Source organism: Polistes canadensis, unplaced genomic scaffold (assembly GCF_001313835.1).
Source record: "Polistes canadensis isolate GaletaPanama2010 unplaced genomic scaffold, ASM131383v1 scaffold_128, whole genome shotgun sequence".
In the NCBI taxonomy this organism is placed as follows: domain Eukaryota; kingdom Metazoa; phylum Arthropoda; class Insecta; order Hymenoptera; family Vespidae; genus Polistes; species Polistes canadensis.
This window is the reverse complement of record NW_014569675.1, coordinates 215,430-237,776: the sequence shown is the minus strand read 5'-3', so window position 1 is coordinate 237,776 and position 22,347 is coordinate 215,430. Positions and strand designations below refer to the sequence as shown.

The 22,347-nt window shown below is 30.4% G+C and overlaps 3 protein-coding genes across 6 annotated transcripts; all 3 read left to right on the top strand.

The window, feature by feature from the left end:
- Positions 1-443: 443 nt before the first annotated feature.
- LOC106788166 (lysyl oxidase homolog 2) lies at positions 444-7,075 on the top strand. Its single transcript, XM_014751185.1, has 8 exons — positions 444-1,130; positions 1,965-2,111; positions 2,538-2,813; positions 3,202-3,408; positions 3,675-3,972; positions 4,936-5,064; positions 5,305-5,428; positions 5,837-7,075. The coding sequence occupies exons 1-8, from the start codon at positions 899-901 to the stop codon at positions 5,957-5,959; spliced, it is 1,536 nt and encodes a 511-aa protein (XP_014606671.1). The 5' UTR covers positions 444-898; the 3' UTR covers positions 5,960-7,075.
- A 1,051-nt stretch (positions 7,076-8,126) lies between these two features.
- Positions 8,127-14,049, top strand: LOC106788187 (protein bride of sevenless). Of its 4 annotated transcripts, XM_014751220.1 has the most exons (10): positions 8,127-8,726; positions 8,996-9,126; positions 9,309-9,448; positions 9,539-9,667; positions 9,768-10,256; positions 10,435-10,941; positions 11,335-11,826; positions 12,215-12,558; positions 13,126-13,365; positions 13,641-14,049. In XM_014751220.1, exons 3-10 carry the CDS (start codon positions 9,310-9,312, stop codon positions 13,902-13,904), a joined length of 2,604 nt encoding a protein of 867 aa, XP_014606706.1. In that variant the 5' UTR covers positions 8,127-8,726; positions 8,996-9,126; position 9,309; the 3' UTR covers positions 13,905-14,049. The 4 variants fall into 4 exon arrangements, with proteins under 4 accessions (XP_014606706.1, XP_014606707.1, XP_014606709.1 ...); XM_014751221.1 differs by lacking the exon at positions 8,996-9,126; XM_014751223.1 differs by lacking the exon at positions 8,127-8,726 and having other exon boundaries at positions 8,755-9,126; positions 13,625-14,049.
- A 1,138-nt stretch (positions 14,050-15,187) lies between these two features.
- Positions 15,188-18,227, top strand: LOC106788188 (synaptic vesicular amine transporter). The gene is made up of 7 exons (XM_014751224.1): positions 15,188-15,559; positions 15,861-16,070; positions 16,271-16,537; positions 16,624-16,664; positions 16,745-16,891; positions 16,958-17,279; positions 17,443-18,227. Exons 1-7 carry the CDS (start codon positions 15,466-15,468, stop codon positions 17,658-17,660), a joined length of 1,299 nt encoding a protein of 432 aa, XP_014606710.1. The 5' UTR covers positions 15,188-15,465; the 3' UTR covers positions 17,661-18,227.
- Positions 18,228-22,347: the final 4,120 nt, after the last annotated feature.

The window sequence follows — 22,347 nt, the reverse complement described above, 5'->3', positions numbered from 1 at the left end:
CAACACTCGTTCAATTTATTCATTAGAATAAAAGTAATAAAATCGGCAATGTTGTTTCTGATATAACGAAGGAACACGTCAATTTTCATTTTAACTAAATTACGCATATGACCATTTTCTTTTTCTTATTATTTCGAACAGTATAATCTAGACAGATCTAATATTATTTAATGTAAATATATTGATCGGTAAATTTCTTCAATTGCAATGATTTCATCGTTGCCGATCAAGACTCTAAGAAAAATTACTGGTAAGAGTAAGAAAGAGATAGAGATAGAGAGAATGAGAGAACGGTAAGAAGAAAAAGAAGAAATAGAAGAGAAGGAGGAGGTTGTGAAAAGACAGAAAAAGAAACGATCTAACATGTGCGCCTCTTGAGAAGTGTTAGCTTCTACTATATCGTTTATTGGGTTACGTAGACGATGATCTTGCGTTACATGAGAGAGCAAAGATATTACATTGCGTGATCGACGGTGCACGCATCAGTAGCCCGAAGAACGGTAAACGAAATACACGTGTTGCTTAAAGTTTTTAATGTGTCCAAGCGAGAACCATCGATTTCTGAGAACAATTTATCATTTCTTCACAATGATCTTCTAACTATCAATTCTTTCTTTTCTTTCTTTTTTTTTCTTCCCCCCCCCCCCGATTAATTCTTATCCGAATGACAATTCAAATAATTATTATCAAATGTATCGACACATTGAATGTAACAAAATATCAGGGTTGCCGTGTATTTTTACACAAAATTTTTACGAAATGTCGAATCTTGTAAGAAATATTAACATATTTCATTCATATCGATAATAATAATAATATACAATAAGAAAAAAGGGTGACTTGTAGAAAAGGAAAGAATTGTAAGAAAAATTTGAATGAAATAAAAAAGATCCGAAAGATGAGATCGAATAATTTATTAAACGGTAGAAGTTTATTCATCTTGATGATGATCGTGTCGGTTTTGTTTGATCATTGTGCGATAGCCAATGACGATAATGAATCGATTATGGTCGCGACGGTGCGCGCGAAAAAAGCGCGAATGGTGAAGAAACTTAAAAAAGATTTTAAAAAGTTGAAGAAGCAAGAGGGGGCGATTAAATTGATTGGTAGCGAGAAAGGTGATTACGAAGGTAGGTTATATTTTTTAACAAAATTAAAACCAAAGATGATCGAACAAAAATTGAATAAAATTTTATTGCAAGAAGAAACTTTGTTATTTTTTTAAGGGATAGTACATTATTTCAAATTTCCCGCCATAAAGTTAATCCGCGCGTGGATAGAACTAACATAAGTTATATGACTTTAAGTATCCCTTAAACACACGGAACTATAAGTTTAATAAAAATATATAGATTTATCAGCTGACGAATCGCTCGTTATATTATACTATAAACGTTGTGTAACGTTTATTAAAAAGAGGTCAACGCGAGTAAGATTTATGTCAACGACTATGTACTCTACGCACATAACGCGTGACGTACTTGAACTATACCGCGAATTACGTGATATGCGTGTATGCATATAGATATATATGTATATAATTTAATTCATTTATTTAATTTATTTACATATGTAAATTTAATTAATGTATTTACATATAATCAATACCTGTATTATATCTACGTATACCTAACACATATACCTAATGAACAAAAATGGTATCGACATTATTCAAATATTGTGTATTTTTCATATTAATCGAAAGTGATAGGATTTATGAATTTATTGCCGGACATAATAAACTTTTCCAATCCTTCCGATAATAAATAATAATAACCGGGAACATTAACAACGTGTTTCCCATCCCTCTTTTATCAGAAATTCTCTTTGTGAAAATGTTCAAACTCAAATATCATTGAGATATCGTAGCCGTTTAATTTAGATCGTTACGAATGTTGAATGAATTTTTTTTTGCTTTTTTTTTTATTATTTTTGTCCTTTTTATTTGTTTGCTTGTTATACAGGAAATGTAGAGATATTGCACGAGGGTAAATGGGGCAGTATTTGCGACGACGAGTGGGATTACTTGGAGGCCAATGTGGTTTGCAGACAATTAGGCTTCGACGGTGCAATTAAACCAACGACCAACGGTCATTTCGGACAAGCCAGAAGTGAGAAAATCTTTACTTTTTTTTTCCTTTTACCCCTTCCCCCTATTTCTTTTTCTCTTGCATTCTTTTTCGAACCCGAAACTACGATAATTTCTTCTTATCTTTCTTTTTTTCTATTTCATTTTTCCTCATTTTTAAACTTTTCGAAATAACATTTTTATCTTATATTAGAATGATTTATTTTTCTAGTCGAGATTAGTATGACATACTAAAGCCATTTAAAAAAAAAAAAAAAGAAGAAAAAAACCAATCTTTATTTATTTACTGAGATGATAATAATATTCTTGTTAAATTATTTGAGAGAAACGATGAGAAAATTTATTCATATTTAATAATCGCAAATAATTTGTTGAATAGTAAACTAAAAGAATAAATCGTTTAGGTTTAAAAAAAGATCATTTTAGATCGAATAATCGATCCTTTTAGGAAGATATTGGATGGATAACATTTATTGCGATGGTACCGAAGAAGAACTTTCCAAATGTCGTTTCGATGGATGGGGAAACTCTGATTGCGATAGTAACGAAGCTGCCGGTGTTATATGTTCTCACGAAGAAGAAAAATTGTCACCGCCTTCCTCGTTGAAAAAGAAACAAGAAAAGTCAAGGATCAAGGATGTGCATCAGCAAGGCATGGCTTTACGATTGACTGGTGGTCGGGGTCATAACGAGGGTAGACTTGAAATTAAACTTGGAATTGCTGGTAAAATTGATTCGATTTAATTCATCTCTAAACGCAATAATATTAATAATAAATCTCAAATCAAATAATTATTATTAAAGAAGAATAATATTAAGTAATTAAATCTCTAAAATGTCTGATATATTTAAAATTGAAAGAAATAATCGGAGTAATTCAACGTTTAATAAAAATATATGATAATAACAATAATAAATGATGATAACATTTGTATTGATATATTTATTAAATATCCATTTTCTTTTGATTTTTATTATTATTATTATTATTATTATCATTTAGATGATTTGTTGGGCAATCTAATAAAGAAAGATCGTTGACAAAGTGTAGCAAAAGGTGGGTAAGGTACACAGTTAGGTACATAAATACATAAAAGCGTTTGTCGTTCCAGATTGGGGTGTCGTGTGTGGCGACGGCTGGTCCCTATTCGAAGCAGGGGTGGTCTGTCGTCAACTAGGACTTGGTTACGCCTCCGACGCAACACAAAGCAACTATTTTGTTGGTGAGACTATACCCATGGCTATTAGTGGTGTACGGTGTCATGGGGACGAAAAGAATCTGGCTGAATGTTTATACGATAAAATTCCTGATTGTCCTGGTACGTAACAACTCTGGAATTCTTATTATTAAATCATACTTTCTTTTGTATTATTCCCAATCACAAATAAAAAAATATTATTTAATAATTAAATATATAATGAAATAATTTATATATTTTACAAATTATTTTGTAAAATGTATTTCTATATTTTGGTAAATAAAATGAATGAACATTTATACATTTTAAATAAATGATTACTATGTTAATTAATAAATAAATAAATAAAAAAAGAAAGAAATGATAAAAAGATTGATATAAAATAGGTGTGAACGAGAATGTGGCAGGTGTCGTGTGTTCACGAGATATGCCAGATTTAATTTTTGATCATATCGAATTAATGAGAACGGCATATTTGGAGGATCGTCAGCTTTATTGGCTACAATGTGCAATGGAAGAAAATTGTGTTGCCTCGAGTGCTTACAAAGTTCAAAAGGAATCGTATAATTGGCATTTTGAAAGCAGAAGGCTCTTGAGGTTTACCGCAAGGATCTTGAATGCAGGAACCGCTGACTTCCGACCAGCCGTGCCTAAACACTTATGGGAATGGCACATGTGTCACATGTGAGTTTTGATAAGCGAATGACGTCTGTCTTCTGACAGGAAAATTACTACTACGATAAATCCATATCGATAATATACGTATTCCTATATTCTTTTTATCTACCGCGATGTACATAAAAGGAAACGCGAACGTGATCTTCCTCCTTTTATACGTGTTTTGTGTCTTTTTTTATATTTTATTAAACATTTTATATATATTATTTTACGAAGAAAATATTTTTTTCATACAAATTTTTCAATTATTTGTTTTCCCGCAAATTTCGTGAGTTCATTTGATAAGTCAGACATTTTAATCAATGTTTTATATACTATATTTTTATATTATTAGTATTATTATTATTATTATTATTATTATTTATTAATAGTCATTCTTTGTTCTAAGGCTTAATGAATTAATACAAAGGATGATACATATAAATAAAATTAGACGTATCGTACTTTATATACAGACAAAATTTTATATATATATATAATATAAAAATTCAATTATAGTTAATATTTTAAAAAGATTACTTTAATCAAGTACAATTTTAAACTCTTCGCTCGGAAGAAAATGTGATATATAAAAGCGAGTAGAAAAATTAATTAAGATAGCAAGTTATCTCGTAAGATCGATCATCTGTATTACTTTTACTCTAAGATCTGTATTACGATACTCTAAGATCATGATAGATAGTAGTTGGTTGAAGTATTAAAGGGATGATGAATTTGGACATATGTTATATATATATTTATAAAATATAATTCTGAGAATGGTGGCCTTCCTAGCTTTTCAATGTTTCTTTCTTGTTACATTAGTATAGAACATACTCGTAGAAAGATTGAATTGGTTATGAGTAAAAAGACATGGATAATAGATCATTTGATAAGTATGATCTATGATCAAGAAGATATGTTCGGAGTTGTAAGCTTTTGAAGAAGTAATCCATTAAGAAAAACGTTAACTATTATTATTTTACTTAGGCATTATCACTCTATGGAAGTATTTGCTACATTTGACATAATCGATTTGAGTGGCAACAAAGTAGCCGAGGGTCACAAAGCATCCTTTTGTTTGGAGGATAATCAGTGTATTCCAGGAGTCGAACCAAGGTAAAGTTAAAATATAACAAAAATGATCTTCCACACATCCGCTTAAATAATATTTTCTTTTTTCGAAATATTATTATCAATTCTATAAATTACGCAATAAATTAATCATTCAAAAATTGTATATTCATCACAGATCATATCTTTAATAATCATTAACTCATACAAATTTACACATATCGCGAATAATAATATTATATGAAATGTATATTTCAATAACACTTAATGCATCTTTTTTCACAGATACAAATGTGCTAATTACGGTGATCAAGGAATCTCCGTTAATTGTAGCGACATATACAAACATAATATTGATTGTCAGTGGGTGGACATTTCTGAGTTGGAACCAGGACAATATACACTCAAGGTATACAATAATATATTTTATATTAATAATAATAATAATAATAATAATAGGGAGACTTCATCTTAGTTCTTACAAAAAGATCTCATTAGTTTTTCCTTCCACTTTTTTCTCAATTATATTTTAAATCCCTAGAAAATTGGGTCTCTTACGTTCGTATTAAAAATGAACAAAGAAATGGAGTGAGAGAGTAAGAAAAAAAGAGACAGAGAGAGAGAGAAAAAAATGAATTCGTTTGATTCATTGCGACTATCAACAACAATCAGCAAAAAGCTTTTACCATTTATCGTTTAAACGTCCTATCCATTTTTTTATTGTTGTCTCCTTTCAATCGCATATTTTCGTTCATCATTGTTCCTTTTTTTAATTACTTTTTCTTCTTTTTTCTTCTTCTTCTTTTTAATTTTACAGGTCGCCGTAAACCCGGAGTTTAAGGTCGGCGAAATGTCATTCGACAATAATGCAGCAATTTGTCGTTTGCTTTATACAGAAACCTTCGCAACTGTACACAGTTGCGTCATGGGAAGACCTTGATATGATTCTAACGAGTTCAAATAATTATCATTTATTTGGATTTTGGATAGAACATAGGAAATTATTCATAAAATTACTTAAACAATGTTTTTTTCTTGTTCTCGTACACTCGCATCTTCTTTATATTCTTTCTTTATGATTATAGTATAAAACATCTTCTCTTCTTTAATACTATAATCGTAGATGATATTACTTGGATTTAAAACAAAAAAAAAAAAATGAAATCCTAACGATACACTTTTAATCATTGTAAGAATAAATCTATATAAAATAGGACGTTATCGCATGGCAAACGATCGATCAGGTAACGTTGTTATTCTCTCACTCTTTTTTTCTCATATACACACTTTATTTATCTATGTCTATCTTTCTCTCTCCCTCTCTCTCTCTCTCTCTCTCTCTCTAGCCAACTCTTTTTCTTTATTCCTTGCACTCCGATAATCGGTATACACGATGCATAAAGTGAACGCTATTTTAGACTATTATAGGTAGCTGACGTAAAGACATTCTTTATTCCTCCTTATAGTATATACAATAGACTAACTAACTAAGTGAACATTATGATTCGATCATGTGATGCATTTACACTGATTACATATTCCTTTTTAATTCCTTTTTACGTTTTTTTCCTTTTTTGTTTATTATAATCGTTTAATTTTTGTGAAAATGTTTTATGTGTTATCTATTGTCAGAATGATTCACATAATCCTTGATATAAATGATTGAAAAGAGAGAGAGAGAAAGAGAGAACTGGAAAGGAAGAGAAACAGACAGAGAATGATTTCATTGTGGTTTCATTTACAAATTTACAACACGGCATTGAAATTGCATTTTAACTAGGTTTTGTCATTTCGAGGACGAACGATCGATCGATCAGTTGTCTATGATCGATGTATCCTTGCAGGAAATTAAATGAGAGAGAATGCGAGAGAGAGAGAATATGGTTCGTTATAATGAACAATTGTTATATAACAAATAATAATTATTTAACAAGGAAGTATATGATTTATGATCGATATAATGATACTATAGAGAAAATCATATTTTTTTTGGATATGATAATAACATTGTAAGTAAAAGTATTATTTACAAATGAATATTGCAATTTTTTCTTATCGATGAATAAAATAAAACAATAAGTTATGATCGATGATGATAATGTAATATTAGAAAAATCAAAAACAAATTTTATAAAACGAAATTCTGACGTTTTATCGATAAATTGAATAGTAAGTTTTGTTTTATAATTATTTTATGATTTTATTGTTGTTATAAATTATTAGATCAAAATTTGTATCAATCGATCTTAGAAAAGTAGATTTATTTTTCATAATTTGTCGACGTATCAAACAAAATATATAAACGAAGAGAAAGGATTTATTTTTGGAACTAAAACATAATTCATTGTCAGTTCATTTAACGTGATTCAAATGGAAATAGGAGGAAGGATAAAAAAGAACATTATAATCTGTGAGTTTTGCCTGGCAGGAACATCATATAAAAGGTTTAAAATGAATTTTATCGCATTTGCTAGAGAAATGGTAAATGAGAACGAGAGAGAGAGAGAGAGAGAGGGGAGTCTCTTTTAACGAGTTTAAGGTTTAAGCGTTTAAATTAGTTTCGTTAGGCTAAAATCTAATTAACTCGATGCTCACTCGAGCTATGCTTATCGTTTTTTGTAGTCTTTACGAGCAACCCACGCACTTCGACTTTCATAATTTTAACATTATTACACCGATACAAAACGTCAAGTAACTAAATAAATCAAATCTGGATACGTATTATAAAATAAATATAAATATAATTGTATTATGTATAAACTGTAATTAATGTAAAAAAAAAAAAAACAAAAAGAGAATATATGTAATATAATTAACTTATATAATCAATACTATCAAATGTTATTTTATTATTATATAATAATTATTATTATTTATCACTTTTTGACACTATAAAATTAACATACGATAATCGGGAAAAATTTGTGATGGATTGACAAATTTAGATATATCTGAAAATTTGAATAACGATCTTAATAAATATAATAAAACAATAAACTACGAATAAAAATATTAGAAATATATTAAAATGAAGAAAAGAAAAAAAAAAGAATTTGTAAAAAAAATAATAAAAATATAATAATACTACGATTGTGATTAATGAAATAAGAGATTGAGACAAGATGGTTGAAAAATATAATAAATTGGCTAATGGGGAAAGTTCAATTGTCGTTTATAACCAGGCATTGTATTATATCTCCAATAATATTAAGTAAAAATAAAAAGAGACTGTCAAGTCAATCAATTAAAGCTTATGTTCACCTTAAATGGCTGCAGAAAGTCAACGTGACTGTGTGCTGGGCATATAATTCATTTAAGAGGTAGTAGACTGGCGGGTCTAGGCCAGGTAAAAATATGGCTTCCATGGGTGATGTTGCTAGAACATTTCCTATCACAGTCGAGATTCTAAACGTTATCAGCGCCGACATGAAGCTACCTATTGGTCTTGAAAATAATCGTGAAAATAAAAAAACAATCGTTAAGAAGTATCACGTATCATTAGTGATTAGTGAAAAATTTCTCATCATGAATGAGATCGTTAATCAATTAGACGTATCGTTTCTTCGTTAAATAAATTTTCTTTCGTCGTGTTTTAAATGTTTTCGAAACAATACACTCGACTTAACAATATTTTGAACAATACTATTTGAATGATCGAATAATAATTATTCCCATTAACGTTATGCTCGTCGACAAATTTTAACAAGGTATTATTTTCGATAGTTGTATAAAAAACAAATGATTATTTAATATAATATTATTATTGTTTGTGCCGAGAAAAAAATGACTCTCGTGGTCGGATTTATTTTTGACGTGATTCAAAATTAAATATTAAATTACTTTATACGTGGGGAAAAAGAAACGTCGATAATCTATCCCTGTTAGAAATTCTTCTTCTTCTTCTTCTACTACTTCTTCTACTACTTCTTCTTCTTCTTTTCTTTTTTTTTCTTTGACGTCACTAAAATCGTTTAAGATAAATCTAACGAGACTAGGATTCGTGTTCCAAATTATCCAGCTAAATCGATCGACGATGAATGGACTACTGTGATATTGAATTACGAAGGACCGTTGGAAGAAACACTTGGAAAGATTTTCACTAACCAAGTAATAGTCCTTTTATCTTGTTTTCTATTTAACTAAACGAATAAGAAAAGGAAGAAAAAAAAAAAAGGAAAGGAAAGAAAAATAATGGGGAAAGGGAGAAAAGAGAATGTTTTCAACTATAAAATTCTTCAAAGACTTTGATACGCTCGATTATGATTCGCTTGATTACTTATGTTCATCAGGATGTCAAGATTAACGACCATGAACGTATTGTTCCTGTTGATATTAAACTTTGACTGGGTCGTATTTACAACAGAGGAACGAGTAATATGTGGAAAAAATCGAACCCTTCTGGAAATCCCTGGAAAAGCAATGTTGTCGGGTAAATGTTCTAACAATTATTTAATTAATATAAATTTTGAAAATTTTTATTTTTAACATTATATCCACACATTTATATTCGTTCGCAAAGTTTTCGTTGACTTGAACAAAGGACCATTTTGTAATGTAACATCGATCAAAGGATACGAAGAAATGTCTACAGCAATATTCGTAATCCAAACCTTGAACAAATTGGAATACGTGTCTGATTTAACGTTAGGTAAAGCAGAGATTATTTTATTGGATTAGGATTATCATATGATTTTTATTTTTTTTAAAAGACGTGACGAGATTAACATAATCAATACAAATTTTTATAGGATTAAGGATTTTCGACACGTGTCAAGAAAATATCACGGTTTATAAGCAAACTGTACAAGCTGCTGTTAATATGGATTGTACTGAACATTATGAAATGGGTGTCCTTGTTCCAGCTATTTATAACAATATTCTCGAACCTTTGACCAATTTCAGTCTTTTACCTATAAGTTTTTACAAAGAAGAAAATTTAACAAAACCCTTGATCAATATCATGGTGCATTATATTAGTACAAGATTTGAATCTATTGATTTACTTTTAACCAATTCTGATTTCGTATTGGATTATTTTTTTGATGCAACTAAAAGTTTGGGTATTTGTGTAAAGAATTATAAGGATATTCAAGAATTGGAGGATAACGTTACCGAAGCTGTGATCGTTGTTATCGGAGATGTGGAGGATATCAAACAATCGATTGAAAAAGGAGAGAAACTCGAAGGACCTAGAAAAACGTGGATTGTTTTACCTCTCGACAGGTCGCATGTTGATGGTAAAATTTCAATCAAATTTGATTCTCTACAATTCTCAAAATTCTATTGTATCATACGGGATGATTCTAAATTTATTTTTTGTTTTTTTTTTGTTTTTTTGATATATGGAAAATTTATTTATAAATATTAGAATTTGGGTTTGATTAAATCAGGATAATATTTTGTTGGATTGTTTAGATCTGATACCATCAGGATCGTACGTCGTGAAATCAGTGTCCTTTGATTTCGATGCTAAACAAGAAGTTCAATCAATTGACAAGTTTTCCGAAAAAAGTTTTAATTCGGTGACAAATTCGCCATATATTTTAGGTATTGGTAAAGCTATACTCGAATTAACAGGGCTCTTACATGATTTAAAAAAAAGAAATTGTCCTGAAGAAAACGTATCGTGCATGATGCCTCGTTTCAATCCTCATATTCGTCAAGAGATTAAAAATTCCGAGATTTATGAAACCCTGCAGGTTTTACCGAAAGATCAATCGATCAAATATATCGTTGCTATGAGGAATCATCAGGACTCGTTCATTGATATTGCAACTTATACTATTGAGCCTAATAAATTTCGAATATTACCGGAAAAGAAGATACCAAGAATGCCGAAACTCTGTTTGAGAAAATTTGCTAACAATTGCGAGGAGTGTGCGAATTTTCAAAGGAGAACCGATCCATACGGTTTTGCCAAAGGTTTGTCATTTTATTGGATTATAAATATTTAAAAAAATATAGATGAAACGTATCGTGTACATTTTTATTCATATAGGAAATATTGTGATTGAATTTAAAGCTTTTAAACTCTTGCACTTCAATAATTTGATAAAAATTAATCCAAAAAATCTCGAAAAAGAGTAATTAAATTTCAGAACAACTTAAAAATTTAGGACCTATCTTAATATCATATAATATTATTAAATCTGTGAAAAATAATTTAGAAATAAAAAAATAAAAATATTTGTCTATAAAAATAAGATTAGTATTAAAAGTAGACATAACATTTGGTCAGATCTATTATAAATATTATTATATAAGAAATAAGAAAAATATTCCGTATATCACAGATCGGATTATTTATAAATCTAGGTACACCGGAAGATAGTTTCTTAAAAACAGGAACTTGGATACCAATCTTTTTAACGATTGCTGTTAGCGGTACATTTGCATGCATCGTTATCATCGTATTCATACTATATCGTTATTTCGTCGAAGATGTACTCGATGGAAATCCAACTTTAACGATCTTTCTGATCTTAGGAAATGTATTCACTTTGCAAACAGTTTTACCATTTTGCATGAACGACGATCAGTTTAATTCTCGAGAGCATTTGAACTCGAGAAAGATATTCGTTACGACCTTAGCCTTTGGGCTGCTCTTTTCAGTGATGTTGTCGAGAGCCCTATTCCTAGCATTCTCAACGGGTGGTCTATTTACCACTCACATAAACGGTTACCTCCAGGGGCTAATGGTGTTCTTCGTGTTCGGTGTACAAATCGCCATATCGACCAGTTACTTCTTTCTCAGCACCCTCGACTCTGCTATCGCTGTCAGAAGTCTAACTTTTATTGCTCTTTTAGGTAATCTTTTTACTATTTAATATCAATCTCTCGTTTTAAAATTCATTTGTTAAATCACAAAAATGAAAAATATCTTACGTTTCAATCAAATTTATATTATTTTTCTTGTATATCGAATTAAACGAAGTTTTTATTTTMAAAAAAAAAAAAAAGACAAAAATTCTTGCATTTAATGATAGAAGCACAATTGATTTTTTATACTTTAAAAATTATTTATATTATATTTATTATCTTTATATATTATTTATATTACACTTATATTATATATTACTGCAATCAAAAAAAGATCAAGGAATAATTGTTAATAAATAATATCATTCTTAAAATTGAATAAACATTAATATACAAATTATTTTCAATATTATTTATTTTTTCTTTTGTATTCCAGGTTACGATATATTCTTACTGGCAATGTTATTCGTCGTTTGTTGTTTCATCGCTCACATACAAAGAAATTATCGCGAAGGGAAATGCTTTTTTGGAACGGTGATTGGGTTGGTAGTTACTTGGGCTATCTGGGTGACGTGTTTCATTCTGATGGAACCGGAAATTCGTGACACGGTTGTCTGTTTTGGTATATTAGCTACAGCCTATTTAATCATCATTGGTATTCTCATTCCAAGAACTTATTACATGATGACACATTTGACAAGAGGAATTGATTTTGGACCAAGATTCGATCCTGTTATAGATTCAACAGCCGATCCAAGATCAAACGCATTAGTTAGACAGGTCAGAAATTGAAATAACGGAAAAACATTTATTGATGAAACAAAAGAAATCTGACTTTCTTGAATCTTCATTTACTTCCTCCTTCTTTCTTTCTTTCTTTTAGCACTTGACTTGTTTCAAAGCCTTTTCAAGCACGGTTCAGTGAACTGCATCGTGTACCTTGTATAACGCATACCTCCAACCCTCTACCAACCCTCCGCCCTTCCTCATCCCTCTAAGCTTCACATAGATTTCCTACTTAGATTAGAAGCATGTTGTCGCACGTGAACCTTTTATAGATTGTACTTTGCGTATGTATGTATGTGTGTGTGTGTGAATGTGTTGTTGTTGTTGTTATTATTATTATTAATATTATTATTTTATAGATTATTCTTTTTTTTTCTCCCCCCATAGTATATTATATTAAAAGGTGTATCCTTTATATTTCTTTTATTTCATATAAACATCGTCTAACGTATTAATCTTTGGCTCAAAAACGTTTGACGTTTAATAAACGATTCGTTAGATTTATATTAAATAAAATCTATTAATTATTAAATTAAATCTTTTGATATGATTGTAATTTAGAACCGAGCATTCTACGATTACGTTCATCCTATGGGTATTGGTAGTATAAACAATCTACAAGCACCCTCATTGTATCCAAATTATTACGGTAGCTCAAGCCCAGATCCAAGGACAATCAATCGTTGTAGAAGTCCTGATCCCAGGAGGACACCCGGTTACAATAATTATGGTTTTCGTCCAGAGATGAGGGAAATTGAAAATTCTTATGGCGTACCGCGTGTCTACGTAGAAAATTTTGATGTAAGTTATTAAATTAAATAATCAAAAAAAAAAAAAAAAATAATAAAAACGTTAGACTCAAACAAATTGAACAATTTGTTAAACACACATTTTTATTGATAATTAATATAGAAATTATATTCCCCCCCCCCTCCCCACCGAGAAACGTATAAATAATAATATTTATTAAAATGATTAATTTTTTTTATTGTGGGTAAAAAAGAAAAAAAAAAGAAATCAAAGTATTCGCGACAAATCAGAATAATTAACATTCAAGTAGTGGCATTATGTTTTAGCCTCGAAACAGTCCGAACGAGAGAAGCAACATAGATTCGGGTTACGCTTTACCAAAGTGTCAACGGAAGAAAAAGAAATTGATACTAGAGGAGAAAGATTGTATCGAGACGGACGTTTACGTGGAAAACAGATTATCACCAAGCCGAAGACAACACGAAGAAGCGTATCCTTCGAGGTGTGCTAGTCCAAAATTAGGACAAACGGAAGCAACCATTTGTGAGGAAGACGAAGACTCGGATATTAATAGAATAACACGATTTTAATTTAATATGTATATATATGTACGTGTGTGTATATATTACACATATATACATATAATATATCACACACGAATTGATAGATTTCACAAAGTAACGTTAATACATATAATTATTTCTTTACGGTAAAATAAACATGAAATATTTGAAATATTTTATTAAATACATTTATCCTAATATTTTTAAAATATTTGCATAGAAAATACGTGCATTGGGTTGGTCAATAAGTAAAATATTGAAATGTTGTTTTAATTAATATTTAATATTTAAAAATATATAAATAAGAATATATAATAATTTTGATTATACACAAATTTTTATTTTACTTTATATCGTGAAATAAAATAACGTCAATATATTTTTTATTTGAAATTTTAATATTACAAGCTTATTAGCCAACCCATTAACTTAATTATAAACTTAAATAGGGAAATGAAGTTAACGAAAGTTACGAAATGACCGTGTAAGAGTGTGTGTGAGAGAGAGAGAGAGAGAGAGAGAAAAGGAGAGTGATGGACCACATTGAAGAAGATAACGTAGTCCGATATACGTCAGAGTATAGAATCAATTTGTTCCCCTTCTGAAATTGCATTATGGTCGATCGTAATTTCACAATCGAGACACAGGTGCGTGTCCCATCAAGAGAATATCGATGACAGGGCCGTAAGAACAAAGAACCAAATATTTTCCATCAAAGGGCTCGAAATATTTCCTCAATAAGTTTGCATTCAAAAATCCTGACCATTTTTAATTACAGTCATACGTAAAATAATCGTTCGAAATATTTTTCGTTAACAAAATTTCGCAAAAAAAGAAAATTAATTTTCTACCGAAGTTCGTCTCGTCGATCATTATTATTATTATTATTTTTTCTTTCTATCTTTTGTTATATTGTTTTTGTTTTCTTTTTTTTTTTTTTTTTTAAATAAAAATCGTATTCGAACAATTTCTTGTTTCGTTTCAACGTTATCAATATTGGGATTTACTTTTTCCAGAACATATGGCGGGGTCATAAGAAAGCTCGGTAAGAAAATATTATGGCTGGTGTGGTTTGATAAGCAAGTATATAATAGTGATAAATCGAAAAGCGCAACGGATCGTGAAAGTGCGCGCGTATCCTCGAAGTATTTCTCTACGTAACGTGAAAAAGCGCTTCTGCGCAAGGACGAGCATGCTCGAAAGACCGTATAAAAGCTTGATCGTGGGTGTTCGGCTTTTCAGTTACTTTTAGAATGCTCTTTCGAAAAGCGAGATTTATATTTATTAGAAAATTTAAGAATTTTTTTTCCATATATTCAATAATACAATTTTATATTAAAAAAAAAAAAGAAACCAAACAAAACAATAAGATCATCAAAACTAGTGTCACTTGTTTCAAATTGATCGTGGATTATTCAGGAATCATAAAACTTGTACAAAACCGATCAACATTGTGATATTTTTATCCATGTATTCTTGAAAATAATTAGTTACAAATTTGTGGATTTTCTTGACCACTTTCCATCCACCCCAAAACAAAATAAATAAATAAAGAATAAGTTCTACTATTCCATCCATGTGAGTCAGTATGACACTGGATAACTTGAAGAAGTCTCGCATGATCATTGTGACAGTAGTGTATGTTAGTCTCTTCTTAGACAACGTGCTCCTTACGGTGGTCGGTAAATACGAAAGGTTCTATTAATGTCCTATTATATTATTAATACCGGGTGCCTTATTTTAATATTTTTATCAATAAATTTTACCGATATAAATTACTGAACTAATGAAATTCATATTTTGTATTTTTTAAAACCCAATAAGGATAAGATAATATTGGATCATATTGTTAAATGAGACACTCGGTATATAAATATATACATTATACAAAATGTACAAACATCATGATGATATTTTTTCACACATTATCGAAAATATTCCTATACGAAGAAGTAACAAAAATAAATAGGATTTTTTTTTCAGTACCGATCATCCCAGATTATCTTTGTTCACTCGATGGAAAAAATGGCACAACTGGTATCGAAGATGAAAATGGGAGAGTTGGTTTTCTCCTTAGTTCGAAGGCTCTCGTCCAATTGATTTTAAATCCAACTGTTGGAAGTTTCACCGGTGCTTTAGGATACGCAAGACCTCTGTTTTTGGGCAATCTTTCTCTTTTATTGGCTGCACTTTGTAAGATCTTGCCTAACTAAAAATTCAGTTTTTTCGACGATTCAATATTACATCATATTATTGTTTTATTAAAAATTTAATCAAAATTCTCTTGTACAAGTTAGAATTGAATTAGATTATAACAATGTTGTCTCAATATTTTAATATTTCTATTTTAATAGTTCAATCAATTTTTGCAAATATTTATATCTCTCTTACAGTATTTGCATTTGGACAAACATATGAAATACTTTTCTTGGCAAGAAGTATACAAGGAATATCTTCAGCATGCATCGGTGTCTCTGGGATGTCCCTTGTAGCTTCTCAATATCCTGAAGAAGACAAAAGATCAAAGATCATGGGATTTGTTCTAGGAAGTATTGCCTTGGGTGTTCTTCTTGGATATCCAATAGGTTCTGTTCTTTACGATTTGGAAGGAAAAACGGCACCTTTTTTGTTGGTCTCCTCTTTCATCGTCATTTTGATATGTACAGGAATATATTTTGTTATCAGACGCTTGTGAATTTAGTTTATAACATCCTTTCTCTTCTTAATTCGTCTATTTCTTCAACAGGTTTACAGATATTAACATTGGATATTCAAACTGACATAGAAGTAAGTTTAATTAAACGATTTTAATTGTATCATCTTTGACACACACAATATTTGAATTAATAATTCTTTGATTACTTTAGTCATCTAATAATGAAACAAATTGGAGAGAACTTTTATCAGATCCATTTGTTATAATAATCGCTGGTGCAATTTGGTGTTCGACGTCACCAATGGCGATCTTGGAACCATGTTTACCAATTTGGTTACGTACCCACATCAAACCTAAGGTAAACGAAAACATTAAGATTACGAAAACAAAATATTTATTTAAATATTCCTATTTCTCCGTATAGAAATGGCAATTAGGAACAGTCTTTATACCAGACAGCGTAGGATATTTAATAGGAACAAACTTTTTCGGCATGATAGCCTATCGTTATGGACGCAGTACAGTCGCCATCTTGGCCATGCTCCTTGTTGGCATTTGCGCCATTTTGATACCATCAGCATTGACCATGTCGCAATTGATATTTCCACATTTTGGAATGGGTTTGGGTATTGGTATAGCTGATGCCGCTTTGGTACCATTGTTGGCCAGTTTAGTTGATCAAAATGGAAACTATGGTCCTGTTTATTCAATCCAACAGGTCGCAGTAAGCCTTGCTTATTTTCTAGGTAAGATTATCTTATATGCTTGCAAAACTTAAACAAACTTTTTTAATATTTTATCTTAATAACGGAACAAATTTCCTTCCAACAAGTTATATCCTAATTGAAAACTTTTCTTTGCGGGTTTTTTTTTTCCTTTTCTTTTCTTTTCTTTTCTATTTTATCGAAGGACCAATCATGGGTGGAGAGTTGGTAAGAGAAATTGGATTTAGATGGGTCATGAGGATTATAGGTGTTGCCAACATAATCTACTGTCCGATACTTTTATTTCTTGCTTTAAGAAAAAAAAGATCCTTATCGAAAGAGGATAAAGAGAAGGATTACGACACTTTTCATAAGGGTCTGATGAAATACGAAAAGTTTCAAAACATGGACGACGATCTTTGATGAGAAATTCAACGCTATTTAAATTCATTTTGGAAAATTCATTCACCGAATTAAATTGAAATAAGAAAAAACTGTAAAAAAAGAAAAATAAAAGAAGAAAATCATCAATCTCTTGGATTCTTAACACGGTATTACTATTAAAATTACACGACGTTGTAATACATTCGATGATCTCGTCATATATAATAAATTAAGAATATATTGTTTATAAATAATACAAATGAATTATATGGAAACTAAATCTATTGGTTGTACGTTAATCTTTAGTATAAATTAATAACAGACTTGCATTTAACAATTTTAATTTATAATAAAATTCTATGAAATATATTAATGACGTTAAAGGTTTATCATCGTCATTAAAAAACAATATCGTAGGCGAACAAAATTTTAGTATTTTACTAACACAAACACGCGTCTCCAAACGAACGTCGAAGTAAACCTATAACGTGTATCGTGTATTGACGACATTTATCGAACGCAAGAGGGATGGATGTCTTCTCTTTATTTAGGGTGGATAAAAAATAGAGGAGATATAAAATAAGATATAAAAAAAAAAAAAAAAAAGTAAAAGATAATAGAATACGTGGAACGGACGGGGATAATCCCTTCGTGGAAAATACATTGGCTACGCATGACTTATTCAAAATCAAATTTGGAATATCGAAATCGCGTTAATTGTATCTCCGTAAAATATAAAAAGAAACAAAAAAATTTAGAAAATATCATATATCTTGATTTATTTTAATATAAGAGTATGTGTGTGAGAGTCAATTTCTTCGTTTCTTATTATATCTCCTATCTCACGTTTTATCTAAATTTCCAATATTATTCTTTGTTCGAACAAAAAAAAAAAAAGAAATAGAAAGGGAAGGAAATAAAAAAAAAAAAAAAATCGAGACAATTTGAGAAAAAGAAAACATTCTTTGATTCATTGCGTATCAGTAAAGAAGAAACACGAGTATGCTCATTTATTTTCGAGACCTCCCCCTTCTTACCGTGATCCTTCTCCTCGTTTTTCTTTTTTTTTTTTTAATCGCAAACGAAAGAAGAGCCCGGTCGAGAGGATATGAAAAGGAAGAAAAAACGAGATGAAAGAGGAAAAAAATAAAATGAAGGAGGAACAGGAGTTGGGTCAACTGAAAGATAACAACAAAAACAAAAAAAAAACAAAAAAAAAGAAAGAAAAACGTTTTCTCAAAATCTCCAACGCGATTAGGAAATTAGAAAATAAATCACATTTTCTTTCCCTCTTATTTTTTTGGGGGAGGGGTTTTTTTTTTTTTTTTACTCACCCAATGTAATCTCAGGACGGCCTCATTTTCGGCGTTAATTTTCTTCCCCTCTTTATTTTCTTTTTTGTTTTTTTCTTTTTCCCCCATTCCGTTTAATGAAAAGTGACAAAAATTTGTTCGTTTTCTTTCTTTATTTTTTTTTTTTTTTATTTTGTTAACACCAAATATCCCCATAGTTAGAAGAGAAAAGACGTGACTCTCTATTTTCCAATTCCAAGAGTCAGCTTGGCCAGGATCCAAACAGGAAAACCCTCGGCGTTCATTTCTTCCTTGTTCCTGACAAAGTGTCCACCTACGTGGGCTCACTCGACTGTCGTATTTTATGCTCAGTAGCGAGAAACGACCCTCTTAAGGGTTGCAGCCCTCTAGAATCGAATGACGGAGTACACTTCTAACACGAAACGAGAGTTTTTCGATACTTGGAACAATGAACACTTTCTTAGTGCCCAATTACACAATTAATTAACGTCGTTATGAAATATATAAAAAGAAAAATTCATTGACAGAGAATGTACTTATACATTTTCTTACTAACGAACACTTTATAATTAAATCTTTTCTTATTTATTTATTTGAAATATATAAATTAAAATACGACGAATTTCAATAGATTTGTATATTTAATTAAAATTTTTGTAAAATATTTTTTCTTCAAATAAAATTCTATCGAATAAATAAAAATCATTTCGAGACTGAACAAATTTGATTTTTCCCATGAAAATTAATTAACGAGATTATCTACAAGAAAAAATTGTTTAATTTTGAGAAAGAAAACATAAGAAAAAAAAGAACACAAATAATATCACTGAGATAATTTAAACGATACATTTTATATAAATTATATCTTTCACAGATTTGATTTGATAATTATTATTGGCAAACAATTTTCAAGATAAAATCACGGAAAAAAGAAGATTCGATATGTCTCACAGTTAAACGAATTACCAAAATACATTCCCCTTTGTATACGAGAAAGAAACTAATCATTATAAAACTACCCTAAGACTATAAATAATCTTATTAACCGATCGAAGACCTTTCCTAATGAAAGTAGAGACTAATCTAATCTACTTAAAGAAAGACTTCGAATCATCGGCTAAATCTGATCTAAAAAGAAGGGGAGTGGGGAGTGGGGGAGAATAAAAACTTCCAAATCGATTGTACGCGTTAACGAAGACCAAATAAATAAATAAATAAATAAAACAAGAAAATTATATAAAAAAAAATCGATTGGAGGGATTGATTGTAAATTAAAGGAAAAAAGAAACAAAATTTCGTTAATGATTGATAGATATAAAAAACAAGTAGATTGGTTGTATGGTATTGGTAATGCAGAAGGAGGAAGAAAATAAGTATATAATAATAAAAAATAAAAAAAAAAAAAAAATAAATAATAAAAAAGAGATAAAATATATAAGAGAACGGTGGGGAGGAGGACGATGGAGATGATGTTGCCTGCTGATGCTGCTGATGATGCTGCTGCTGCTGCTGTGTCCGGGGAGCCGTGCTGCTCTCCTCCGTTCACTATCGATCTTTCAGCAGAGAAGCTCGACACGCGCGTTCCACGCAGAGTCGAACTAACACACACATACACATTCATACATATACATAAAACACCCACACGAGGTACACAAACACAGATGAACGATCGAAGCCGGTATCCTCCCTGCTTTATTCTTCCTCTCACTCACTCGTTCTATCTATCTATCTCTCTCTCTCTCTCTCTCTCCCTCTCTCTGTCTCTTGGGTTTAAGCTTCAGGGGTAGGTAGAGTAGTAGATATAGAATAGAATCTCTCTCTCTCGTATGTGTGTGTGTGTGTGTATTTTAGAGTGAGAGAGAAAGCGTAACACACCGGGCAAGCTCGATGTGTTTGAAGAACACCCATCGGTGGGTTGCCTTCAGTAAGCTTGGAGCTTTCGCTCGGTCCAGGCTCTATCCTCCGAGTGATCCTCTCTCTCTCTCTTTTTTCCTCTCTTTTACATTAATAAATTATTATCGTATATTAAACATATCCCTCTTCTTCTTCACCCACCAGCCCTTAATAAAAATTCAATAATATTTTATATTTGAAATATTATTAAGATAAAGAAAGATAACGCGAGAGTGTGTATGTGTGTGTGAGAGAGAGAGAGAGAGAGAGAGTAAGAGAAAGTGTGTGAGAGAGAGAGAGAGAGAGAAAAAGAGAGAGGGAGGGAAGGAGAATATATTTTTCGAAATGTCGAAAAATTTGGTGACAGTATGCGTTATCGTATTCGCGCCACCGGATCGTCGTCGAAAGAAGATGATCGATCATCGTTCTTTCCTCTTCCGACCTTGAGGTTAGAGTTACGAGAAAGAAAGAAAAAGAAAAAAGGGAAAGAAAGAGAGATAGAAACTTATTCAGTATAGGTGAACTTTAAAGAAGACAACTTTCGGCTAACGTGAAATATTCAATATGAATAATTTGCAGTATTGTGTTGTGTTGTGTTGTGTATGTGTGTGTGTATGTTGAAATAATTTATATCCGTTCATCGATTAAATGGGATTGTGAGAACTAAGTGATTGATCGTATTGCGAGAAATAACAATTATTAATAATAATAATAATAATAATAATAATAGTGACGATTATATTGTGATGATTTTAACGTTAGGATTTGATATGGGATTATTCCGGTTCGTTGAATCGAACGGTTTATAAAATGAGAGTTTACCAAAGCATGATTTATTAAATTCGTTAATGAAATTGTTAAAAATAATAAGAGAATAATAGATGACAGATAATATGTTAGAAAATGTCATCTTCGATCCGAGTTCAATCGACAGTACGTATTGACCAAGACACGTGTTGGAAGAATGCGGTACACGCGTTTCGCGAAATACTTGTCGCGAAATCGAGGATACATTTTATCGCTATTTCAATTACGATCTGATCATTCCCAATATTAATATTAATAATATTAATCGTAAAATGTGTTGTGAAAATATAATTGATTCGAATAGGGACGAAATTAAATGTGATTTTTAGGAATAACATTTGAAACAAAATCTATAGAGTTTCTGAAGTAATAGTAAATAAACTTTAATTTAAAGTGTGCGTTAAGTGTGTGTATGTATGTGCCTGTATATCTGTGAATGTGTATATATATATATATATAATTTTACACAAGTCGATTCAATCGAAAATCATTCGAAACGAACACAAACGATGCAATGGAACTGTAACAAGGTGGTTGTAGGTATACATTTTTATCACTGTACTTTGGTTATCATGCACGATCGATAAACCATATCTAAATTCTTTTTTTTTTTTCTTTTTAGATAGATACACATTTCCATACTGATTATGATAAGGATCAATGAAATTATATATTCAAGTTCATTATCATGATAGAATTTTTGTAATATAGAT